At 31.7% G+C, this 25,558-nt stretch overlaps 1 protein-coding gene and 1 non-coding gene across 5 annotated transcripts in view; one reads left to right on the plus strand and one right to left on the minus strand.

Annotated features, from left to right (window-relative positions):
- Window positions 1-25,558, plus strand: part of LOC107067873 (uncharacterized) — a 59,672-nt gene that overhangs the window by 28,505 nt on the left and 5,609 nt on the right. For 3 of the 4 annotated variants that reach the window (XR_001475937.2, XM_015323779.2, XM_015323781.2), the window contains exons 2-6: window positions 16,865-16,977; window positions 18,149-18,458; window positions 20,165-20,593; window positions 23,339-23,796; window positions 24,870-25,355. Coding sequence is in view for 3 of the 4 variants with exons in the window: in XM_015323779.2 (XP_015179265.1) it covers window positions 18,309-18,458; window positions 20,165-20,593; window positions 23,339-23,796; window positions 24,870-25,355 (1,523 nt within the window). In the remaining variant the exon portion in view is untranslated. The remainder of the gene's footprint in view (window positions 1-16,864; window positions 16,978-18,148; window positions 18,459-20,164; window positions 20,594-23,338; window positions 23,797-24,869; window positions 25,356-25,558) is intronic. The other variant, XM_015323780.2, reaches the window with a different exon arrangement.
- On the minus strand, window positions 8,254-8,372 carry LOC149032710 (5S ribosomal RNA). Its single transcript, XR_016176534.1, has one exon. It is a non-coding gene; the product is annotated as a 5S ribosomal RNA (ribosomal RNA).

Consider the following 25,558-nt stretch of genomic DNA (forward strand, 5'->3'; position numbering starts at 1 on the left):
AGTATGACGACTTCTTTTCCTCTTTTATTTCCCTTGACACAAATCATATTTCCGTGGGACTCCATTCAGTAAGCGCGTTGACCCCTAAATGAAGAAGAAGAAGTTTTGTGTGCGCCTATGATTTTCCTCTACTCAGCTGATACGAATTGTTTTTTTTTTTCTTTTCTTAGGTTATTCACTAATTAGGAAGGTCGATTCTTGTCGTTGTATTTGTTCTTTTTTTTTTTTTTTTTTATTCTTTTTCTTTTTAATTGGGCGTCGTTAATCGTTACGTAGTTAGTTATAGTTGTTGGTTTTATTTGCTGTGGACTATTTTTATCCGAGCGTGTATGGTGTGGATTTGTTTTTCTTGTTTGAGAGTAACGAGAGAATCAGTGGAAGGATGGAGTGGAGATTTGTTCACTCGTTCTTCTTCTTCTTCTTCTTCTTCTTCTTCTTCTTCTTCTTCTTCTTCTTCTTCTTTTTTGTCTTACGTTGGAATTATTTTTTTCAATTTAAATTATGAGTCTATATTTTATTTAACCTACGAGTAAGAAAAATATGATCTCTTGGTGCAAACGATGGGATTACTTTACTTTAAGAATGTTTACTTTCATTTCACACATTTTATAATAAATTTTCGACATCTTTCCTTTTTCTTTTTCTATTAAGGTGAAACAAAAGTTCGTGCATTATTTGTTTTGCTTTTCATGAATATTTTCGAAGTAAATTTTATTAAAAAACAATCCATTGTGCATTTTGTAACACAATAAACGCATAAACTTTTGGTTAACTCTTATATAAAGATTGGAGGAATGGGGAACTGGTTTCAGAAGGATTTTTTTTAGGGTTAACTTTTTTTTTTAAACTTTGAAAATTTTGTTTAGAAAATAAATTACCATTTTATTTCCGTTGAAAATATTCGAGATATATAATAAATTGCATTATATCTCAATCTATTGTAATAATAATAATAATAATTGTTTTTTAAAAGATATATGTATTATTATATTTTGAATTCCCATCGATCGTGGCACCCCGTAGATCTGGGAGTTGGCTGGGGGCGAGAGCTCCGAGTGTCGTCATGGCAACCACCATTGCCCTGCCACAGACAGTGGTGCTCAATCGAACCCTTTTCTCTTATGCCACTTTAACCTTATATACGTTTATCTTCTCTCTCTCACTTCCTCTTATTTTGTGATTGGGTGAACCACGTCAACTCGACACCGTTGGATGGAAACTCGCCCGAAAATCAAGCTCCGACTATCACCTCGCGCAAAAGTCCCCCAACCATCCTAAAACCCCTTCCTCTCCCCACATCACCACCACCGCCATACGTCCACCCCCTGTATGTATACTACCGTTTTACCGAGTAGTAGGAAGATTGACGAAGGGTGGATCGAGGAAGGGTGATGGTTGGAAGAAGTGGTTCTCGATTTTCTCGTAAATAGACGAGAATATATAAGCGCGTAAGGGCACCCAACACCCACCCACCACCTTCGAAAGGGATTTTGTCAAAGTTTACTTGAACGCGAATTCAAATGGTTAGACTGCGAGAAATAAAACAGGAGAAGAAAAGGGAGGGGGTGAGAGAGGATAAGTATAGAATAAGGGCTGATAGGAGGAGGGGTTTGTGGTGGTGGTTGTGTAGGAGACATTGGGAAGAGGGAGAGAGGGGGTTGAAAAAGCCGATCGCGTTTGACGAAGGACGACAGAAGGAGGGTTCTCGAACCAAAAACGAATTATTTACAAGTGCGATTGGTTAAAACGCTTATTGGCTAGGATCGTTTCCAACAATATTGTTTTCAATTTTTTTTTCCTTTTTTTATTCTTCTTATTTCTTTTTTTAATTTTTTTTATCAATTTTACTCTCGTTTACAATATTTTTTCCCCGTTTCTCTCACTCATGACGTCTCTTTTGTCGTCCCTCACGCCCAACCTCTACCATCCCCCGTCGATTATTCCTCTTGTTGCTTTTTATATTTTATCAATTTAATTTAAATGAAAAATTTTCAATGGAAATTCGTAAACTCGACGAGTTTGTTTTATTTTTTTGTGTTTTTTCTTTTTTCTGTAAATTCATATATTCACATCAATGTATATATATTCAAATAAGTGGAAAAAATCCTATTATTCTTTCACGATGATGAATCAATGAACAAAAACGACGACACGTGTATCCACCAATGACAGTTTCGTTTGAGTCTATGAAAAAATATTTATATTTTATTTAATTTTTTATTTTTTTTTTTTATTCTTTTCATTCCCTTTTATTGTTATTATTGTTTCTTTTAAATATAAAAACTAATCGAGCAGATATTTTTCATTATTTTATAATAACTTAAAGAATTTTTTCTTAAGAGGACGCAAGTTTTTTCCTTTTTCCGTATCATCGTCAACCCTCAACCTCCAACCCTCTTCCTAACAATCTCAGCTTTTCCTAAACACTCACCATTCGCTACATGTTCCTTGTGTCTTTCTCGCACTCGGTATTTTTTTTCTTTTTCTGTATGTGTGAGCGTGTATGTATGTGTCCCTCCGTTTTTCCTAACCAACCCTCCACCTCCCCACACTCCTTTTTATTCCATCCAACAGTCCCTCAATTTCTCTGCGGTTTGGATTGTTTCGCGTCTGGCTGTCTTCCTGACGCGCGAAAGAAAACTTCTGAAAGCGATGAAAGAAACGAGAAATATATCTACTTCCTATGTTTGTATATTTTCTTTTATCTTTATCGGTGTATTATTTCTCTATTTCTCTCTTTCTCTCTCTCCCTCTCCCTCTCTCTCTCTCTCTCTCTCTCTCTCTCTTTTCCACGTTCTCTTTTCGTTCGTTCATTCGTTCGTTTGTCCCTCTTCGTCCTTTTTTCCGAGACTAAATTGCAGGCAAAACGATTGGCCCTCTAAAACGACGAAGCTCGGAAAATTGATTTCCTCTTAAAAGGGAGTAGAAAAAAAGAAGAGAATAAAATAGAGGAAGATAGATATAGTCGGAGGAGGCTTAAAACACAAAACGTAAAAGGGAAAAAAAAAGTACAGAGAAATAGGGATAGAGAAAGAGAGAAGGTGTATGAGAGACAGAGAGATAGGTATAGTAAAGGTTTTTTTTTTTTAATGCATAAAACGAAACAAACAAAAAAATATTGGAAGACAAAAATAGAAGGTTTCAAATGCAACAAAAATTTAAGGGAAAAAGAGAGATGGTTTAAAATGCATACATTAAACATACAAAAATATTAATTCTATAAGATATAAATACAAAATAAAATAAAATAAATTAGAATAAAATAAAATAAAATAAAATTAGACGAGCAGGATATTTTGTTTGCATTTAAAATGCAACAAAAAATTAAGGGAAAAAGAGTGATGATTTAAAATGCATACATGAAGCATACAAAAATATTAATTATATAAAATATAAATAGATTAAATAAAAATTATATAAAATAAAAAATAAATTAAAATAAAATAAAATTAAATTAAACGAGCAGGATATTTTGTTTGCATTTAAAATGCAACAAAAAATTAAGGGAAAAAGAGAGATGATATAAAAAGCACACATTAGACATAAAAAAATATTAACTATATAAAATACAAATATAAAATAATATTAAATAAAACTAAACTAACAAAATATATATACATAATATTAAATGAAATTCTAAATAAAAAATAAAAAAAGTAAAAGAAGAAGAAGAATAAGAAGACTTGATGATAAAGAAAGATAGATGTACGAAAAAAAAATACAACGAGAAAGAAGACGAGGGTCAGACCGTAATCGAGGAGAAGGGGATGAGATTAAGAGGAATGAAAGAAAGAAAGAAAAAGAAAGTAGAAAAGGACGATACATGGCTCGCCATTACGGTCAGTTTAAAATGTAAAGTAATTTGCAAATTGCCGTGTAGCTCGTTACAAAAGCTCCTCGTCTCTTCCTCTGTATTTCCACCATCCCATAGCATCATGATGCACGCCATCACGACCCATACCAACCTTTTCCACTCCACCCTTCTCACTTATTTCACCTCTACCATCGATGTATCGAGTTTTCCTCTTTTTTTTTTTTGCCTTTTTTTTATTTTGCTTTTTCTCTCTCATTCTCTCTCTCTCTCTCTCTCTATTTTTTTTTTTTTTTTTTCGTTAATACACATTCGTCGGCACGCACGACATGAACCCCCCCATCGTAACAACGTTTTTCATCCTTCCCCCGAAGCGGAAAGGAATTAATAATAAAAAAAAGTCAGAAAAAAAGGGCGTAAACTCACAACGAGTATTTTATACCTTCTTTTTTTTTTTTTTTTAACTATAATCCATTTTTTATATTCTCTTTTGACGATAACAATTTTGAGAAGAAGGAAAACTGTTCTCTTTAATTTTTTTAATATAATCTTATATTTTTTAAATATAATTTATCATGTGATCATTGTTTTGAAGATAAACTTTAAATTATGAAAAATACATTAAATAAATAGAAACAGGTCTGTATAGGCTATTGTATCTGCATAGTAGCAGTTTTTGGAATGATTTACTAAATTTTTTTAATCAAATTTTAATCAACTTTTCCTATATCATCTTCGTCCTTTTTCTTCCATGCTAGTGTACATACTCCATTTTTACAATCTTTAACTAAATCTGATGTTGCTTCTTTTTCATTAGTACATTTGATTTTGTTTTTTAATTGCCACCATTTTATAATAATTGGTTGAATTAAAAATCTCCATATAATTAACAATATGGGAAACATTTAGCAGCAACGCATGGTACACATACCATTTTGTTAACTTCTGTTTTTTTCAATAACCTATGGTTTATTTTTAAACAATAACTAAATATTTATTTGAGAAACAGATACAAAATATTCTGAGAACAGAATATTCTATCCCGTTTTCTTGATAATGATTAAATATTATTGAGTTATACTACTTGCACGTTAATAAATCATTCCCCTTTTACAATTATATAGTATTTAAAGAAAATAATTAAAGATATTTTGTCGATTTGATATACTCGTCTTGTTATAAGAAAAAAATAAAATCGAAAGGAAGCAAAGTGAAAGAAAAGGAAGTGATCTATCTTTCTTCGGTTATTCTCTCAATGAGAGAGAAATAAAAAGAAGAAAAAGAAGAAGACCCTTTCACGTTTCGAAAGAAGAACAAAAAAAATGAGAGAAAAGAGAGACACCCTTACTGACTGAGAGTTGAAAGTACTTCGTCTGAGGATCATGCGGGTGTTATCGCTTCTCTCAGTTCAGAGTGAAACATGTATATATATATATATATAAAGAGAGAGAAAGAGAGAGAGAGAGAGAGAGAGAGAGAGAGAGAGAGAGTGAGTGAGTGAGTGAGTGAGTGAGTGAGTGAGTGGACGTTTGCTGAGAGTATTCGAGCTTTGAACGTCCGTTTACGGTGACGTGACTATCCTTCCTAAATCCAAGGACAGAAGATATCGTCTCGATTTTTGAGCATCCTATATATAGTTAGGCTACCTAAAGCTACCCCTTTGTCATGGCTATTCTTCTCCTTTAGTTCTATGGTCTCTTACGAAACAATTACCCCTTTTCCTTTTCCTCGAGGGTTTGCTTGCATATCTCTCTCTTTCTATCCCTCTCTCTCTCTCTCTCTCTATCTTTCTCTCTCTATCTTTCTCTCTCTCTCTCTCTCTCTCTCTCTCTCTCTCTCTCTCTCTGTTTCTTTTATTTCATTGTTAGCAGTGATACGAACCTGGCATTTAGTTGACATCACATAAAAGGGTTTATTATAAATAAAAGATTTCTTTTCTTTATTTTTCTTCCAATTTTTTTTTCTTCTTTAAATTTACTTTTGTACTTTATGAAGGATGGACAATTTGTTAATTAGATAGTTATTGGATATTTAATTATTGTTTTGTATTTATTTATTTCTTTTTTTTTAATATGTTTGAAATGGGGGTAAGGAGGAACTGGGGTTTGTTAAAGGTATAGAGTTGATTCTTTCGATATTTTTCTTATTTTATTGTTAACAGTGAAACAGATCTATAATCTAACCAACTTCTCCCCACTCTTCATTGAAAATTCATTAAATATATGAGACTTATTTTTGTTTGTTAATTTTCTTCTTTTTCTGAAATAATGTTCAAGTTGTTTTATAATAAATTTTTCTTTATTTTTAATATCGTTTTTTCTTTTATTAATATTTTTTTTTTCATTTTATCTTTAGCAATGTTATAGTTTTGACATTTAACTGACGTCATATGAAAAATTTATTACAACTCAAAAGAGATATATTTGAAAAGTTTCATTTCTATTTCAAACGATAATGCAAATTTTTATTTAACTATTATTTTATTGTAAATATCGTATTTTTCTTGATTTAATGGGTATAACCTTTAAAATTAAAGTTGGTTGGTACTTTTAATAGGCAGTTACTCATGTCATAAATAAGAAAGTTATAAAATAAGATAATAAAATAGTCGTGAAAGTTGGAGGAAAAAAAAAGTTACAAAAATCCCATCCTCGTCGTTGTCGTCGTCGTCTTCGTTCTCATTGTCGTCTTGGATGTCTCCTCTTCCTTGTCGTAAAATTTCGATTCTACTGAAAGGAAAGAAATGAGAAGAAGAAAAGAAAGGGTGGTAGAAGGAGGAGTAGGAGGAGGAGGAGGAGGAGGAGGAGGAGGAGAAGGTAGTTGAGTCCTTTTCGATCCTTTTGGTATTCTCGAAAAGCTTCTAAATCCCATTGAAAAGTTGCAAACTTTTTTCTTTTTCTACTTGTCGAATGCATAATACATAAGTATAGTTATCTACAGGTTGTTTCTAAATTATTATATTATTCCTATTTTTTAAATAATATTTAACTCTTTTAAATAAACAAAACTGTTCCTACGATTTATTTTATATTATAAATACTTTCAATATTTTTCATATAAATAATCTAATAATTGAATACAACATTTATATTTCATGATATATTAATAATTTTATTGTATAAAATAAATCATAAAATCAATTAATTTATTTTTAATTTACAGACTTTACTCTGGATTATAAAATAATTAATATTATAATTATACTATTATTAAATTATAATTACTATTATTATTATTATTATTATATATATATAATAACTTATAATTACTTATAATAAATTATAATATATAATAATATATTCTATATATTATATTATATATTATAATATAATATATATTTTTATTATTATATATACAATTTTCACCAAATATGAGCTCTTAATTTTAATAGGAAGATCCTCCGCATCGCAGTTTTTTATTTTTTTTTCAGTCTAATAGATTAAAATTCATACCTCATAATTTATTGATTGTACAGAAAAATGTTCAAGACAAATTTTGTAGGAAATTTAATGCTCTACAAAAAAGGTATCTTATATTTTTTCCGTAAACCTCACCATTTGAATGATATGGAAGATTTAAATTTGATGATTTTTAGAAAAATTTCATTTTTGTTTATGAATTTTATAACTCGACAATAAATGACTATTATAAAATGCGCAATACAAATTTTTATAGGAAATTAACTGCTCTATAAAAATGGTGTCTTATGTTTTGGCGATTAAATTAAGCGTTCAAAAGTTATTCAGAGACGAAAATCAGTACACATGAAAGTTTGATATCAAAAATAAAAATAAAAAACTGCGATGCGGAAGATCTTCCTATTAAAATTAAGAGCTCATATTTGGTGAGAATTGTTTTAAGGTGTCTAGCAACCCATTTTTCCGTGGCACTTGAAAAAAAAAAAATAAGTCATTTTTTTGACCCACCCTAATATATATACAGATACACTTTATTCCCATGTCAACCCTCGCGGGTTTTTAACATAGCCTCCTTGCTACATACTACTTTATTTTTCCTATTCTTTTCTCCTCGCTATCCTCTCAAAGACCTTGCCACCTCACACATCTCCTCTACTAAAACACTTTTTCCCTTTTTTCCAAAGCCTCCTTCCTTCTTCCTCTCCTTCCTTCTTCCTCTCCTTCCTTCTTCCTCTCCTTCCTTCTTCCTCTCCTTCCTTCTTCCTCTCCTTCCTTCTTCCTCTCCTTCCTTCTTCCTCTCCTTCCTTTCCTCCTCTCCTTTCTTTCCTCCTCTCCTTTCTTTCCTCCTCTCCTTTCTTTCCTCCCTCTCCTTTCTTTCCTCCTTTCCTTTCTTTCCTCCTCTCCTTTCTTTCCTCCTCTCCTTTCTTTCCTCCTCTCCTTTCTTTCCTCCTCTCCTTTCTTTCCTCCTCTCCTTTCTTTCCTCCTCTCCTTCTTTCCTTCCTCTTTTCCTCCTTTCTATTCCAGCGTTAACAGCACACGGTGTTCCCAAGCGGTCACCCATCCAAGTACTAACCGTGCCCAGTGATGCTTAACTTAAGTGATCGGACGAGAACTTGTGTTTCCATCACGGCAAGGCCGTTAACCACCCTAATATATATATTATATATAATTAAATATAATATATTAAAATATATATTATACTTAATTGTATATATATATTATTCATATAAAATATATTAATATAATTATAATATAATAGATATAATATATATATTACTTATTAATTTATTTAATTACTATTATTTAAATACTATAATTAATAATATAATTTTTCAAATATGATAAAGTGTATCTACAATTATACAATAAAATAATTTAAAATACATAAAATAATTCTCTCTACAAATATCCATATTATTTTAAAATATATTGTTTATTATCATCAATAAAAAAAAATAAATAAAATAATAAGGAATAGTTATTTTTGAAACATGACGTAGCAGATATATAAAATACATACATACATATATTTAAATATATTTGAAGAGTTTCGCATAGGATTTCTTCTCTCCACTTCTTCGATTTCTTTCCCATTTGATGTTTGCATCCCGAAGAAGATACACAAGTAAAAAAATAAAGAAAAATGTCACATATGTGAATTCTCGCTTGTACAGTTTCTTGTTCGGTCCACGTGCCGGAGGGGTAAAAATCTTCTTCTTCTTCTTCTTCTTCTTCTTCTTCTTCTTCTTCTTCTTCTTCTTCTTCTTCTTCTTCTTCTTCTTCTTCTTCTTCTTCTTCTCTCTTCTTCTTCTTCTTCTTCTTCTTCTTCTTCTTCTTCTTCTTCTTCTTCTTCTTCTTCTTCTTCTTCTTCTTCTCCTTCTTCTCCTTCTTCTCATCTCAAGATTCGCGAAGAATACTTTTTACCGGAGAAGGACGCGTGAGGGAAAGGAAACGAAAGAAAAAAAAAAGAAAGATGTAAAAAGAAAAAGTAAAAAGAAAAAGGAGGAAATAAAAGGAGTAGTTCGTAGGGAGTGAAAAAACGAAAAGGGTTGTCTCGAAGAAGATAGAAGAAGAGTAAGAAGAGGAGGAGGGGGAGGAGAGGTGAAGGGTAAAGATGCGTTCTTCTTTTGCATCTTTCTCCTTTTCTTTCGTGTCCGCGCTTCGGGCGACTTCTTTTTATCTCTGATGGCTTTAAAGGAGAAACTGGTTGAGGAAGGGGTGGAGGTGGGGGGTTTAGGAATAAAAGGGCTAGGCAAAAAAATAACACTAAAAGAAAGAGAGAAAGAGATAGTCTGGACGTTTTAAGTTAAGCCTTTGGTGAAGTTACAAGTACGTGCGTATTTTTTATTAATATTTCCAAAATAAATTGTACAAAAAAAACAATTCATTATGCAGTTAATAATACAATTTATAACACAATCAATGCATGAACTTTTGATTCACTGTAATACACGTATATGTATATACGTATGTATGTATTTACTGAGTATTCTATAATTGGTGGTAAAAAAAAAAATCTATTGGTTCACGGTTTTATTACTAATTGTGAATACTTGTTAAAAAAAACAATTTCTCATTTTTCAATTCGAAATATATAAAACAGTGATTATACTGCTATACGCGTTATCATTTTTTTTTTTTATTATTATTTCCATCTCTAGTTATATTTGATACATACATACACGTATAAAATTCATACGTGGGGGAGGGGGGACATATGGAAACAGATGTACGTGTTGCAGTGTACACGATTTATCGTAGCGTTGCAACTCGAGATTTGACAATGTATATATATATATATAAATGTAAATGCAAATATAAAAATATACGTATGTAGCTGTCATATAACGTGAGAACAATAAGAAATATTATTTCATAATACTACAATAAAATAGAAATAAATTTTTTCTTTTTTCTTTTCTTTGTTTGAAAATGGTGTCGATGAATCGAGATATTTTGTTCACATATATTGTAGATATTTTCGCGCATATGTTTCCTATACTATATATCAAAGCATTAACTATACTTACTTATTTACATTCGAATGGAATTCAACATTTCTAAAAATGTATATTTCTAAATGCATTCTAAAATCTCGTAGTCACTATACGCGAATAGAAACGTGTAAATGTTTCTACCACTTGCAACGTTTTCTATTTCCAAAGTGGCTAACGCAAACATCGAAATACTTCGATGTTGGCGCACAACATTTCTCCAAAGTAAATATAAATCTGCATATGAATATAATTTATAGGAAATTTGTTAATAATTATATGAGAATAACGATAAAAATTGATTGAAATTGTTATTACAAATTTTTTTATATCCTTTATAAGTATATTTAAGAATAAATTTTATTAATTAATTAAAACCCTTCAAAATGCAATAGAAATATAAAGGAGGAGAAAAATAATTAAATATATAATTTCTTAGATATATATATATATATATATGTATTATAACTATATATTATAGTAAATATTAATCAGAAATGAATAGATGGTCTAACGAAAAATGAACATCTCGGAAAGTCTCGTGTAAAAGTTGTTTCCAAGTTTTCTCTCGAGAACCTTCAAGTCTTATTTACTACCCTTGGAAAAAAGATTTCAAACGAAATAATTGGAAAGGTAGAACATAAAAAAAAAAATAAAAAAAATGAAAATGTAAGAGTTCGGGATGAAATCGAATCAACGAGTCTGATGAAATTCGAATCGTTGCTCTCTTTCATATAAGAAAAGTCTTTCTATTCGTACACACCCACAAACAAATATATATATATATATATATATATATATACACAAATACGTTCAAAAAGAATACACACACAGAGAAATGATCGTTAAGGTCTTCTTAGTAAAGTCAGGCAAAGTTATCCACAGGGATTTCCTGTGTGCACCGGCTGGCCAGCCAACAAATTATAAGTTCTCGCTTGTCTGGCAATGCCATTAGTTGCTCACGCTTTAGCAGAGGGTTGATAATTGAATATGTACGCCCTTTTTCTCTCCCACTTTCCACCCCCACCCCACCCCTTCACTCACTTTCTGTATATATCGTCTCATCCAGTTACGCACGATCGACCACGTGTGGTCTGGTGTCTGTACCGCACGTGCTACTAACTTTTTTTTTTTTACCCCGTTTAAAGGGATACAATTTTACTCGAATTCCGACAATATTTCTTTCCTTTTTTTTTCTTTTTTTACTCCATCCCCGTATAAATATAAAATTAACAACGAAAGTATTAGGTAGTTTGGAAAGTCGTTTCGTTTTTTGCTGACGCAATAATGGCATTAGTTGGTGCAAACCGACAAGTAGTAACACATGAGATCGATTAGAGGTTAAATTTATCAAATTCAACTATTTATGATCACTTGAAAGGATTAGGTTTAACCTCGAAGCAAAAATTATCTTCATTTTTACAAAAGAAAAACGAAACTTTCGACTTTCCGAACCACCTAATAATAAAATGTTGAGAATAATATCGATGCATTTTTTAAGAATTAACTAATAATAAAAATAATTAAATTTCAATTATGTTCATTTATCTCTGATTTTATTTCCTAATTAAAATGAAAAGGTTTACACCAGAAAATAAAATAATAAAAGAAAATATAAAAATAGAAAACAAGGGATGTGTCTCTTCAGCTGTTACAATTATTTTTGGTGTGTTTTTTTCTAAACGTGTTTGATTTGACGTTTTAAAATGCATCCTTACGTATTAAACAGACAAGAGATGGTATAGGAACACATTCATAACCGGGAGCGAAAAGATGGCACACAGAGGGGTTGATACGAGTTGGTAGATATATTTGTGGCACCCCTTCGAAAAGAACCTAAGCACTTGGAGCGTGTAACAGTGGCAGTGGGTATAACTATGTTCTTTCTCTCTCTCTCTCTCTCTCTTTATTTCTCTTCTTCCCCCTCTCTTATATGCTTCAACGAAACCAGCTTGGCACCTTTATTTCCGGCGACATGGGCTCCCGTGGGATTTTGCCCGGGAAAAGGGAATCACCGGGCTAGCACCGCCATAATTTCCGTTCGTTTTTTAATCCAATGCACGTGCTACGCTAAAGGGAGAAAAGTGAGACAAAACTATATCCTAAATATCTTTCGATACTAAAATTATTTTCATTTTCTTACCCTTAATAAAATGTCGTTCTTACTAAAAATATTGGCTCTAGTAGCACAAAATATTGAAAAATATTGAATACATGTGTATTTAATATTAAAAAGGCAATGAAATTTCTTTTTAATATTAAATACACATGTATTCAATATTTTTCAATATTTTGTGCTACTAGGGGGCTTTCGTTTAAAAAGAAAAGAAACAACAAAAAAGCAGAAATAATCGAATTTTTTTTTGAATTTTTATATAATTGATAAATTTTGTGTGTGTGTTTGTGTGATATATTTATAAATAAATTAATTTTTAAATATATACATAAAATTATTAAATTATTCGATTATTAAATACGTAAAGTTAGATAAATAGAAAGAGAGGACAGAAGAAAAAGTTGCTAAAATTATCAACGTCAAACTTATCTTCCTGACTTAAGTGACTTTTGACAACAAAAGGAAAGAAAATCTAATAAATAAAAAGATTCATAAGTCTTCTTCTCTTGTTATAGCGAAGACAATAATTTCATATCCTTTGTCCAGGATTTTCTTATCTTTAAAGAAATAGAAAATAACTGAAATTTATTTTCTTAATAAAGATTGTGATGATGATGCTCTTGTTTGTTCTTCTATACTATGTTTCCTTAACTATGTTGCACTTGGTACTAATACACAAACACCATGTACACTGATATATATATACTTGTATAGATGAGTTAGTTCGTTCCGCGTGGAAAGTTAGCGGACTCGATTCACTAAAGATAAACTTGACAGAATCGAGAGAGAAGTTTCCTCCTTCTATTATATATATATATATATATATATATATATATATATATATATATATATATATATATATGTATGTATGTATGTTCGTAAATGTGTGTTCTTGTTGTGTGTATATATGTATTAGTACGTCAACGTTAGAGACTCCTCTTGGCTTTCAGGACGGTCGAGTGGACGTGGCTTTAACGTCACGTTAACTTTGAAACGTCGATAAATCTTGCAGGCGTTAGAAACTTTTCTTCACTTCCATTTTGAAAATAAAAAAAAAACCGAGCACAAGAGAGAGAGAGAAAAAGAGATGATAATTATTAGCTTATTTATTTATAACTAATTATTTTTAGTTTGAATATTTATATTTATTCGAACTACTTTCAAGAGTTAAACATTAAAGTTTCTTTTGAATTTTATTGGTTCATTTTCGAGTATAAAAAAAGGTTAATAAATATAAATATTTGAATAATAATAAAAAAAATTTTATTTAACATTTCAATAGTTAGAAATACATAACCGAAAATTTATGTGAACGAATTTTTAACTACTATCGTACAAATATAAATTTATTTTCTATTTTGTTTATTTTTTTCTTTTTTCTTTTTTTGCGTTTGATTAAAGATCATAATACTTTTTTATTTTGCATAATTTCTTACGGAAGGAAAATGAAATTTCCGTTTAATTAGTCATTTCTTTTATGACACGAACGTTCGGTCAAGTTAACGATAATTTTTAAAGACAAGTTTGTAAAAGAAAAAATAAAACCTTGAAACTTCCTTCCCGACTAATACGTTCGTCATTTCGTTCTCGTCACCCTACAACTCGTTTAAGTTCAGAACAGAAACCCCCTTTCCCATACTCACACAAAAAGAGACACACACATAAAGGACAGATAAAGTAGAGGAAGGACTTTACCCTAGGTAATGCGAGCCACCCTTCAGAATTTGGGTGCACCCTGTCAAAAGCGCTTTTGCCAAACTTCCCTGGTTACCTTCTGAGACGTTAACTAATTAAAGTGGAAACGGAAATAACATGAATCTCCGATTTCTGTTTTTTGTGTTACTCTTTTAATATCAGGTCAGGTTTCTTCAGCTTTTTCGACATTCCATTCGATTGATTTAAATTGAATAAAATTTTTGAAAACATCATCCCCCACTTTCACAACAAAATAAAAAAGAAATCTTTTTATGTGACTAGAAAGTATTCAAAAGAAATGGAAAAAAAGAAACAAGAAAAAACCTTTGATCTTGAATTTGCCAAATAGACCGAAAAGGAAACGAACGAAAGGATTTAATCGGTAACGAGAGTAGCCGTTTGAACTAACGCCGATTGCTTGCCGATTAGTTAGAAACAAGAGCTCGTTAGTGGTCCGTTTCTACGCTTGCCAAGCCAAACGGGGACTAGTCGTATACGATTGAAAGGGTTAGCCAAAGCTACTGCAACTACCCTCTGTAATTTATCGCGAGTAGTACCATGCCATAATAACGATGATACCGAAGGGTAAACTTAAACCTTGATTAAAACCTACCTACCTATTTCTGTCTCGTAACCATTTCAAATTGACATTCACAAAAATATTCTTCTGACAACGGTCAAATTTTATTTTATTTGAATTTATATAAACAATAATCAAAATGATCTGTTTTTTTTTTTGTTATCTGTTAACTGTTATTATAAAAATGTTATATACTATGTAATTAACGAAATACTACGATACGGGCTGATTTATCATCCACCCATAATCGAATTTAACACGTTCGTCGCCATAGCACCGTATACCGGAAACGGGCGTGCTTCCCCGGGGCCCTGTCACCGTATACGGTGACGCTCTTCTTGTTGAAGTTATAGTATTTTTAGTTGAAAAAACTTATCACATTTCCCATTTCGAAACAAAATTATTTTCGGTAAATAAAAGATAGTTTTATATTTTATTATTTTCGATAAATAAAAGATATTTTTATATTTTATTATTTTCGGTAAATAAAATATAATAATATAATATAACCATAATACTCGGGTTGCATTGTTGATATTTCTACTTATCGCTTCTTTACGTTACGGCGCGCCAACAGTTGAATTTTGGGCCTGGCGAGAAACTCAACCGAAACGGGCTGGGCGACGAACTTGTTAATCATAGTAATGATATTCACAAGTGATATATACTATACTCGAGATACATATTACAAACAGAAAATAATTGTAGGGTGTGTAGGATCGAAGAGTAATTTGAGAAAGTTTGGTATGACACAACCCTATGTTGTAAAGTCGAATTTAGTCGAAACATTATGCAGATGAGTGGATTAACACTAGCAGTGTATAAAAAAGAAAAAGAGATTAAGTTTTAGCGTTGAAAAGAAAGACAAAGGGAATTACAGAATACCGCTACGAATTTAACACTTTCACGAACAATTAACATACTTAATCGAATTCCGACGGATTTAGGTTATCCTAATGGAAGATATTTTCGTAGAAATTGAAAAAGGCTTAAAGTAGAGTTAATGATACGATTCTTCCCTCAATTTTACGTTTCTTACTAAAATTAAAAAAGGATAAAATAAAACATATTTTAGCTATTAATTATTATAAATATTGTTATTTGTAAATACTTCAATAACATATAGTTTTGAAAATATATGATTATATTAAACTAATGAAGATAATAAAATATAATTATTATGAAATTATTCGCTGCTTCATTTTAATTTGCTCGAGGATGATGAAAATTATTGTAAAAGGAACGAAGATTAAAATGGAAGGAAAGTAATGCGAAAGAGAAGAGATAAAAATAGAAAGTAGGAAACATATTCTCGGAATCGGTACAAGTCTCACGAGATAACACGGGACAGAAAAGATATGGCGTTGATGAGAATGATTGAATCAGGAAAATCCTTCTTTTTTTTTTCTCCTTTTTTTTCTTCTTTTTCTCCCCTTTTTTCGCATGACAGTACGTGATCGGAAGTGAAAAACACGAAAAGCACGAAAAACACGTTGGTGTCTGGTCCATGGGATCGGGACGACGTGTACAGCATCCGATTGATCCTTCGGGATAAATTTTTACCTTACTTGATGCCATCCCAAGAGATTTTTCTTCGTCTTTTCGCAAATAAACAATTCTCTAGATAACGTCTGCATACATTGCATTTTAATATTACATAGTGCGTACAATTTTTTTTTTCGTACTTTCTATTCAATTTATTTTTTTTTTCTTGTTACTTTCAACGTTTTTGTACTTCCTATTTAAACGTTTGCATTTCAAATTTAAACCTTTTGCATTGAACGTTCACAAACCTTTGGATTCTAAATTCAACATTTTGTTCTTCTAATTAAACCATTTAAATTGCAAATTCAAACGTTTGTACTTCTAATTCGAGTGTTTGTATTTCAAATTCAACATTTTGCATTTCAAATTTAGACCCTTGGATCTAAAACTCGACCTTTTAATCCTAAGAAAATGTGGTAAAATTGTATAATGCATAAAATTTTGCTATCATTATGTTCACCAATGATCAACAAATTTATAATTAAAGCTTCTAACGATTTTTGTAGTAAATATTTGATTTACAAAAAGATTGAATTTCATTTACAAATGATTGAATTAGAAATGAGAATATTCTATATATAAATATTTAATAAATAGTATCAACAATACAATAAAACAAATTATAATAAAATAAATAAAATTTCTATTATATTTAATAATTGTATTTGTTATTTATTTTAACATATTCAAATGAATTTGTTACAGATTCATCTCCCGAGATCGAAAAATGGCCACTGGGAGAGAAACGTGCTGGCTATCCACGCTAATAGAATAAAAAGATAGAAAGAAAGGCTTTTTAAACAATGACGACAACTTAAGTGAGTTGAATGAACGATAAACAATTTATCTTTTAAATTCTATGAACAACTAAGTATAAATTTTACCAATAAGATAAATACACTTTAATTTATCCATTCTAAATAATATTGCAACGTAATAACAAATTCGTGATAAGTCATATAAAATTAACGTGATATTCAACACATGTTAAAAAAAAAAAAAAAAAGAAATGTTTTATGTCAATTTTGCATTTAAATAGTGATAATTCAAGACGATAATGTTGATCACAAAAAGACACATGTATCGTCTTTCGAAATATGTATTACATATATCTATACCTATATCATGATTATAATAGTATATAAGTATACTTATACGACATAGTAACTCGAGACAAAATATGCGAGAATGAAACTTGCTTGCTGATAGTCTACAGGGAATCGATGATCGTAATCGGTTACTCGATACTCTATGGATTACTACACGTGCACTTATGCGAGAACGACATTTACAAAATACATTGGTTGAAAAATCATACCAAGATAATATCCTTGAAAGAAATCGTAGAAATATATGTATGGAAGTGTGCCAAGGATTTATATTAAGATGAAAAAAAAAAAAAAGATAAATTCCCTTATTCGTGTTACATTCAAATAATTCTAATGGATAAATCGTTAAACAAATCTTTGATATTTCAATTAATTTTTTCGTTTAAATTATATGCAGGAGCAAAAAAAAAAATTCTGTAGCGTTATTGAATAAAAATCAATCGCTTTTTATCGAAATTTTAATAATTTACTACATTCAAATTGTACGTATAAAAATACTGAAACTTTTTAATCTGGAGGGAAGAAGAAAATAAATCTTCTTAATATATATAAATTACGTGTCACGTTGTTTGTCCGCAATGGACTCCTAAACTACTGAACCGATTTTAATCAAATTTTGTACACTGTGTGCAGTTTCATTCAACTTGAAAGATAGAATAGTTTATATCTCAATTTAAAGAGTCATGATTATCTCTGTTAGTTCGATAAGATTCTAACAGATGGCGGTAAAAGGTAATTCGTTGACTTAAAGACTTGTGTATCGGACTGATTGTGAGCCACAGCAACGCGTAGCGGGGCATCCCTAGTTAGTATAATAAAAAATCTTGGATAAAAGTAATAAAATACTTTAAAAACGCAATAATTATTTGATTGTTCACAGAATAGACCGTTTCAAGTTGGAACGGAGACATGTATTCGATGAACGAGTGGATAGATAAATATAAAAATAAAATTTAAAGCCGTTTAAAAGGTGTGTCGACCTCTATCCACTTGTGCATTTTCGAGGTGACAACGATCCGTTGAACGGAATCAATTGCATCATGTTCGGGACGAAATTGCGCACGTGGATGGAGGCACACATTGTGCGATCTAAGAAAAAGAAGGATCGTAAAAAAGGGGATAAAGGATTCGACTCTAACTGCAACTCGCCTAGAAGTCACAGTGCCAATAGATCACCTGCTTTGCATCAAGTAAGTGCAATTTATTCCAACTGATTTAAAACATATTCTAAATAATGATCATCAATCAAATTGTAATTTGATATATTATAATTCATCAATTATATCAAATTACTCGATATTGTTAAATATTCCCCAAATATTTCAATTCCAATCTAACAGACGATAAACTTCAGAACCTGAAGTACAAATAATAGAAAAAGTTTAGTAAACATAAAATGTCTAAGTAGCCACTCTCTGATAAACCCCTTTATCGATCTTAGAGATTGCAACGTGCTAACCACTTTGCTCTCTCTCCATCCCCCTTTTTCAACGATCTTAACCTCCAAGTTTATTCTTAGAGGCGTTCACTCCGCGGATATACGACTTTTTTCTTCTTCTTCTTCATCTTCTTCTTCTTCCTCCCTAACAAACCCCTTTTCTTATAAGTCTTCGTTGCTAACGAGAAAAAGAAAAAGAAAGAAGAAAGAAGAAAGATTGAAGGAGAGAAACGAAGGTAAAAAGACCTAGTTTAGTATTCTCGCCCAAGGTCTATCTAACATAAGAGAAAAACAGCCGCCCTGTTGTTTCGCAACCCTAGAAAAGCAAAGTTGTCTTTTATATATCTCACTCTCTTCTTTTCTTTTTTTTCTCTCTACTTTACAACTATCTCTATGTCTATCTCTTTTTCATTTCATTTTCTTTTTTTCTTTCATTTTCTTTCATTATTCTCACTATCTCATTCTATTCTTCCTTTTGCTTCTCTAATTTCTCCTCATTTTACCTTAGCTATCCAATTATAACCTCACCGCTGGTTCTTCTCTAACCTTTTACAAGGCTACTTACCTAGTCGCTTTACCTCCTACCCCAATGTACTTCTCGATCTTTAAACGTTGTAACAAGTAGAAGAGGCGAGAGCTTTTAACGTCGACAAAAGCTATTGAAATTTATTATACTATCTTTAGTGACTTTTCTCGATAAATTTTCGTTCCTATAATAAATCGATAAAATTGATAATAATAATAATAGTTTTCTCACCATTTTTTTCGTCTGACTAATTATTACATTCAATCATTTTTATTCTTAATTGTAGATCATTTTTTGTGTAGTAATTCTTTTATTTTTTTTTGTTTTTTTTTTTTATTAATAATCTCCAGGTTTTATATTGTCCTTGAATTTTTTTCTTCTTTTCTTTCCTTTTTTTTTTTTTTTTGCTTCATCGAACGACGAAGGTGAAAGGATAATATTATAAAATATAATCTATCGTATCGTTTTACATAGAATTTTATTTGTTATCCTAGCACAATTCGAATTTAATATTAAAATAATAAAACTCGTGTGTGTGTGTGTGTGTGTGTGTGTGTGTGTGTGTGTGTGTGTGTGTGTGTGTGTGTGTGTGTGTGTGTGTGTGTGTGTGTGTGTGTGTGTGTGTGTGTGTGTGTGTGTTTTGTAATTGAAACTTGATGTACAACAACCCCATTTTGTTAAATTTAATTGATGATCATTATTTTTTATATACGATACAGAACCAAAGTTATATGTTTGAATATATTAATAAATATCAAAGATTATTAAAGATAATTTTAATAATAATATACCAAAAATCAAACAATGTACATTTTTGTGCTTACTGTCAATAAAAATTTACGTTCCTTTTTTTTACATTATAAATTAATATTTTGTATAATTCTTGATATTTATTAAGAATTGAACTAAATTCTGAATTTATGAATTTGTAGGTACATCCTGTGGATTCTCCAACAAAGAACGGCGTAGACGGGATTCGATTGCACGGTGGATCCAGTGGTGGTGTTGGTGGTGGTGTTGGTGGTGGTGTTGGTGGTGGTTACGCTGGAACGGTGACCACCTCTTCCGGTACGTCCGGTGGTACCGGAAGCGTGAATCTTTCGTCTCCGGAAAGTGCCTACAGTACCGGATATTCGACGGACGGTACGTCGCCCGGTACGAGCTTTCCGCCCGAGTATTACATCAATATCAGGACGGGCACGCATTATTTTCAAAGTAACAATAAAGGTAGGGCGCAGGGAAATGCGGGGAGGATCGAAGACAGATCTAACTCAGAGTCTACCAAGTCTACGAACATGACCGGTGACAGTAAGCAGCTCAAGGACGTTAGAACCAGCACCCCGGCCAAGCTAAATACGCTTGTAAGTTATCATTTCTTTCTTTTCTAATTAACCTAATTAAAAAAAAAAAAAACAATTCCTAGATCGTTTACACCCAACCCTCTATAATCCTATTTTTTATCACGAGAGTTTGTAGGATGTAAAATATGTTGCAGTTATAAAATAAAATATGAATTCCTGTTTGATAATCCAAATCGCAAATTGATTTATATCAAACTTTAATAAAAACAAGTATTCAAACCGATTATTTTGACAATTTTGATAATTCTAATATTAAAATATAAAATTTCGAAGTTACGCGGCATTATATAGAGGGTTGTAATGTAAAATTGAATTATTAACGTATTATGAGCCGTTCACAAAACCAAATCAATTAAACACGAATATTTATGATTGTTAAAGTTAACTATATAATCGTTAAATTAATCGATCGGGCAAGGGGTAAACGGCTCATAAAATATAAAATAAACAAATATAAATATATTATCTTACTTAAAAATTGTGCAGGATATCATCAGAGGTGTCTCATCTATAACGATGGCTTCTCAATTAATATAACGACACGGAAGTAGAAAGTTTCTTTAGAATTCCCTTTTTTAGTGTTGATAGACAGAAGACGAAGGTTCGCGTTCGTCGTAGGGAGATTAGCATCGTTTCACAGAACCACCTACTAGTAAACCCCTTTGGTTGGTTGGTTGGTTGGTTGGTTGGTTGGTTGGTTGGTTGGTTGGTTGGTTGGTTGGTTGGTTGGTTGGTTGGTTGGTTGGTTGGTTGGTTGGTTGGTTGGTTGGTTGGTTGGTTGGTTGGTTGGTTGGTTGGTTGGTTGGTTGGTTGGTTAGTTGGTGGTTCTCTTTCTTTCTTTCTTAAAGATCTTATGATGCTTTGACGTCTCGGGTTCAACGACATCTTTCTCTCTCTTTCTTTTTCTCTTTCTTTCTCTGACTCATACACCTGTCTTACTCCCACCCTTCTTTTTCACCTAGCACAAACGAAACTTATACATTTTAGAACGAGACTTCTCACGGTTCAATACAAACGAGAACTACCATTCTTCTCTTATATTTTCCCACGAAAGCCACACCGATTTTAGCCGATAACGAGCGATTCGCGAGAGAACGGATCATTAACGTTAATACGAGTGAGAATAGATATATATATATATATATAGGTGTGTGTGTGTGTGTGTATATATACGAGAATAATTTCTATAGACCTTTCATTCAAATCGATTTTCGAATAGTCCAACGAACAATACTTTTTCCATCCTTTTTTTTTCTTTTTTATTTCTCCTTCTATTTTTTTTTTTATTTATAATTTAATGAGAACCTTTAATTATTCGTCAATTATCGATTGGTATCTAATATATTGATAAATTAAATTTTTAGCATTTTAATTTAAAAAAGAAAAGAAATAAAAATTCGAACAGTAATCAATTTTAAATTAAAAAAAGAAGAAATAGAAATTAAACAAAGACGTATCAACTGTAAGAAAACTCGAGATTATTTAGATATCTAAAAAAAAAAAAAAAATTAAAACGTTGTTCAATCATCAATACTAATTTTTGATCAAAGTATTACCCTTAGCAAAAAAAAACATAGTATTATTACGAATAAATAAATCGTTAAATATGTCGAAAGAAGAATATCTTTTCTTTTTTATTTTTAAAACGAGTATAAAAAAAAAGAAAACAGAATTCTCCATCTTTCCGAAAAAAGTGCTGTCCATATACAAACGGATGAAAAGAATACGATAGAGATAAAAGTAGTGAATGAAAGACGATTAAAAAACTATTCTCGTATTCTGGTAACGGCCGATCGAAGGAAAGAATGAAAAACGACAGCAACAGGAGGATGATACAGTGCGAAATTTTTCTCAAAACCCGTGGACCGAACGACCGACGAATTCAGCACCCACTCGAGAAAAAAGGGATTTCTCTTCTCATCCTCATTCTCCTGTTCATCCTCTTTGGTGCTACTACTGCTTCTGCTTCTGCTTCTGCTTCTGCTTCTGCTTCTGCTTCTGCTTCTGCTTCTGCTTCTGCTTCTGCTTCTGCTTCTGCTTCTGCTTCTGCTGCTGATGGCGGTGGTTGGTGGTGGGTGGTGATGGTCGAACCGTTCCACGCCGTCTGGTACAATCGAACGGACGTTTTCGCGGAAGCGCTTAAACGAGCGGTCTACGGAAAAGCATTATTGAGTTTCCTACCCCCTTCATCCCCTTTCCTTCCCTGCCCCTATTTCCAAGCTCCCATTCTCTTTCTCTTTCTCTTTTTTTTTCTTTTTTATTTCCAATGCTTTTTCATTTTTTTCCACACTTTTTTTTCTCTTCAAACCACACCCCCTTATTCTCGAGAAACGCGAATTCGTCCTCGTACCGTATACTAGAAAGGAATGAAAAATGAACGCACCCTCTCTGTGTTCTGCTTCTTCTTCTTTTTCTTCTTCATTCTACATGGAACAGATCGATTTGCCAAGATAAACTTCGTTACTTTCTCGTTCAAATTAATCCTCGTTAATGAATTAACGAGATAAAGTTCTCTCTTCATTTTAGATATTATATCTTTTTGTTTGTATTCTTTTCTTTTACTTTTTTTTTTTTTATCTTTTTAAACATATATCAAGTGTACACAGTTCTGTTTGTTTCTTTCTTAATCTAATTAATTAAGTGCTCGTTAAGAAAACAAGTCCAACGAGGAAAAAGGGAAAATATTGAACATTTAATTATGATTTAAATAATGTTATCTATGTACATCGAAAGAAATGTTTGCAGAGCTCCGAAGCCCCCCCGATCAATCATGGATCAAAACAACCACAACAACAACAGCAACAACAACCGCAACAACAATTGCAACAACAGCAGCAACAACCGCAGACTCCACAAAGACAGCAAGAAAATTCCCATAGAAGAACAGAATCTTTCTCAGCTGATTCCTCAAGGAACAATCTTCCTATACCATCCTCGATACCTCCCCCACTAGTTTCACCAACCGTACAATCACCACGTGAACGATCACGAATAAGAACGAATCCTTGGTTGTCGGCAAATTCTTCTGGTTCCAGCACAACTGGATTCAAATCTAGGCTAACCCTCGATGAGACTAGCAGTAGTTCAGGTCTCAAATTGACTGAATCTTCTGGTAGCGCAAGTGACGTCAATGTTAACAGCACGAGAGAAAGTTTAACCAAAAAGGAACACCGTCAAGAAAGTCTCAGCGCTGGACGTAGTCCGTTAGTAACTTATACAAATTTGTTTCTTTTTTTTTTTTTTTTGATTATCTAAACTAATATCTTTGAGAAATCAATTTCCAATCCGATCTATGATAATAAAATTATTCAGAAACGTTTTTTTTTCTTTTTTTTTTTTTTTGAAAAAAGAGTTGTGTGAACAGTACATACAATGATATCAATAGATCCGATCGTAAATAATAACAATCAGTTGAATTTAATTGTGAATATCGTTTAGAAATTCATATAAAAGATATAGAATGAAAGGTAGAGACGATCGATAATATGAACTCTCTTACCCATGAAAGGTATGGATAGCCAACGCAAATAGCAAATACGTTCTCGTTCGTTCTTACGGGAACGGTGTTGACATCAAAGGAAACGACGATGAACAATGTGAATAGAACATTAAACGTGTTTTCAGAAGTTCCAGTATGTCAGCGTGTAAATGTAGATGGTCCGATATACTTGGTTGGTTTATGGAGAAATATTCAAACGAAATCAACTTAAAGCCGAAGAGTCATATTGAACAATTTAATTATCGTACATAATTAAAAGAGACTTGCTTTTGGTTCTTTTTTTTTTTTTTTTTTTTAATAAAAAATGATTTAACGTCTAGGGATAAAAATAAATAATTCTAAATAAAACCTAGCTGGGATAATTCAGATTAAATCGATCAAAGTTAGATAAGTTAATGTAGCCTTTTGACGTGTTCGATGACGTAGGTAAATACAAACGATGACGATCTCGCTTGATTTATTCCCCCCACTGTTAACCTCCTCCCTCCCTCCCTCTTCAACCCAACCCATCAAAAGATTCTCAACATATCACGCGCGTCACAACGTCCATCCCTACCATATCTGTCATATCCCATCTCGACCTTCCCCTTTGAGTAAGCACTCGAACTTTCCAACAAATATTAGCCTTTCATCGTGAACGAAGGATACTAACGGATAAGATCGAAGGACAAGGATAGCCCCTATATATAATAAGATAACTAACTGCACAATATTTTCTTTCTTATATGAGTTATTTTAATTCATAAATCATATTAACGACATATTTTTATTCTGTAGGATCAATCAAAATTGGAGGATCCTACCAGGCATGGATATCAAACCAAAAATACCATTGGCTATGCAACGTCGTACAAGCAGCAGTAGTTCATCTGGATCATCGGTAACAAGGAGTGGTCGTTCATCCGAGGATGACATTACGTTAAACGAGATGATGGGAAAATTCGATGAAAGTTACGTCTACGAAAAGGAAACTGATATCTTGTCGGATAGCGACCCAACCGATTGCGAGGATTACATTGACTCTTTATCAGACGTTGATACCGGTCAAGATGGTGGTGATGAGAACGATCCCTTCGAAAACGATTTTGATTACATCGACAATGGTTCCTTCCTCGATTTAGATAATCTCGATTGTACAGGAAATTTTCCCAATACCGGTCATTGTACTTACTTCACGTTTACGAGCGAACTTAGCAGGCGTGGTACAAGGTTGAGGGAATCATTTTTGAAACGTAGAAACAAGGATGAAATTCTTCCACAGAGGTAACGATTTTAAAATTAATTTGAAAAAGAGTAATGTAATTCAAATTTTTATAATAATTTAATAATTTAAAGTAAAGTGTGTTATGAAATAAGGGACGACTGTCAGTTTACTCTCTAAAATTTTACTTTCTGAAACAATTATAATTATTAATAATGTTTTATTATTATCTAAATATTTGTTGATTATTTTTAAAAAATATACA

This window comes from Polistes dominula, unplaced genomic scaffold (genome assembly GCF_049000335.1).
Source record: "Polistes dominula isolate Pdom_NZ unplaced genomic scaffold, Pdom_raw_medaka contig_73, whole genome shotgun sequence".
Taxonomy (NCBI): Eukaryota; Metazoa; Arthropoda; class Insecta; order Hymenoptera; family Vespidae; genus Polistes; species Polistes dominula.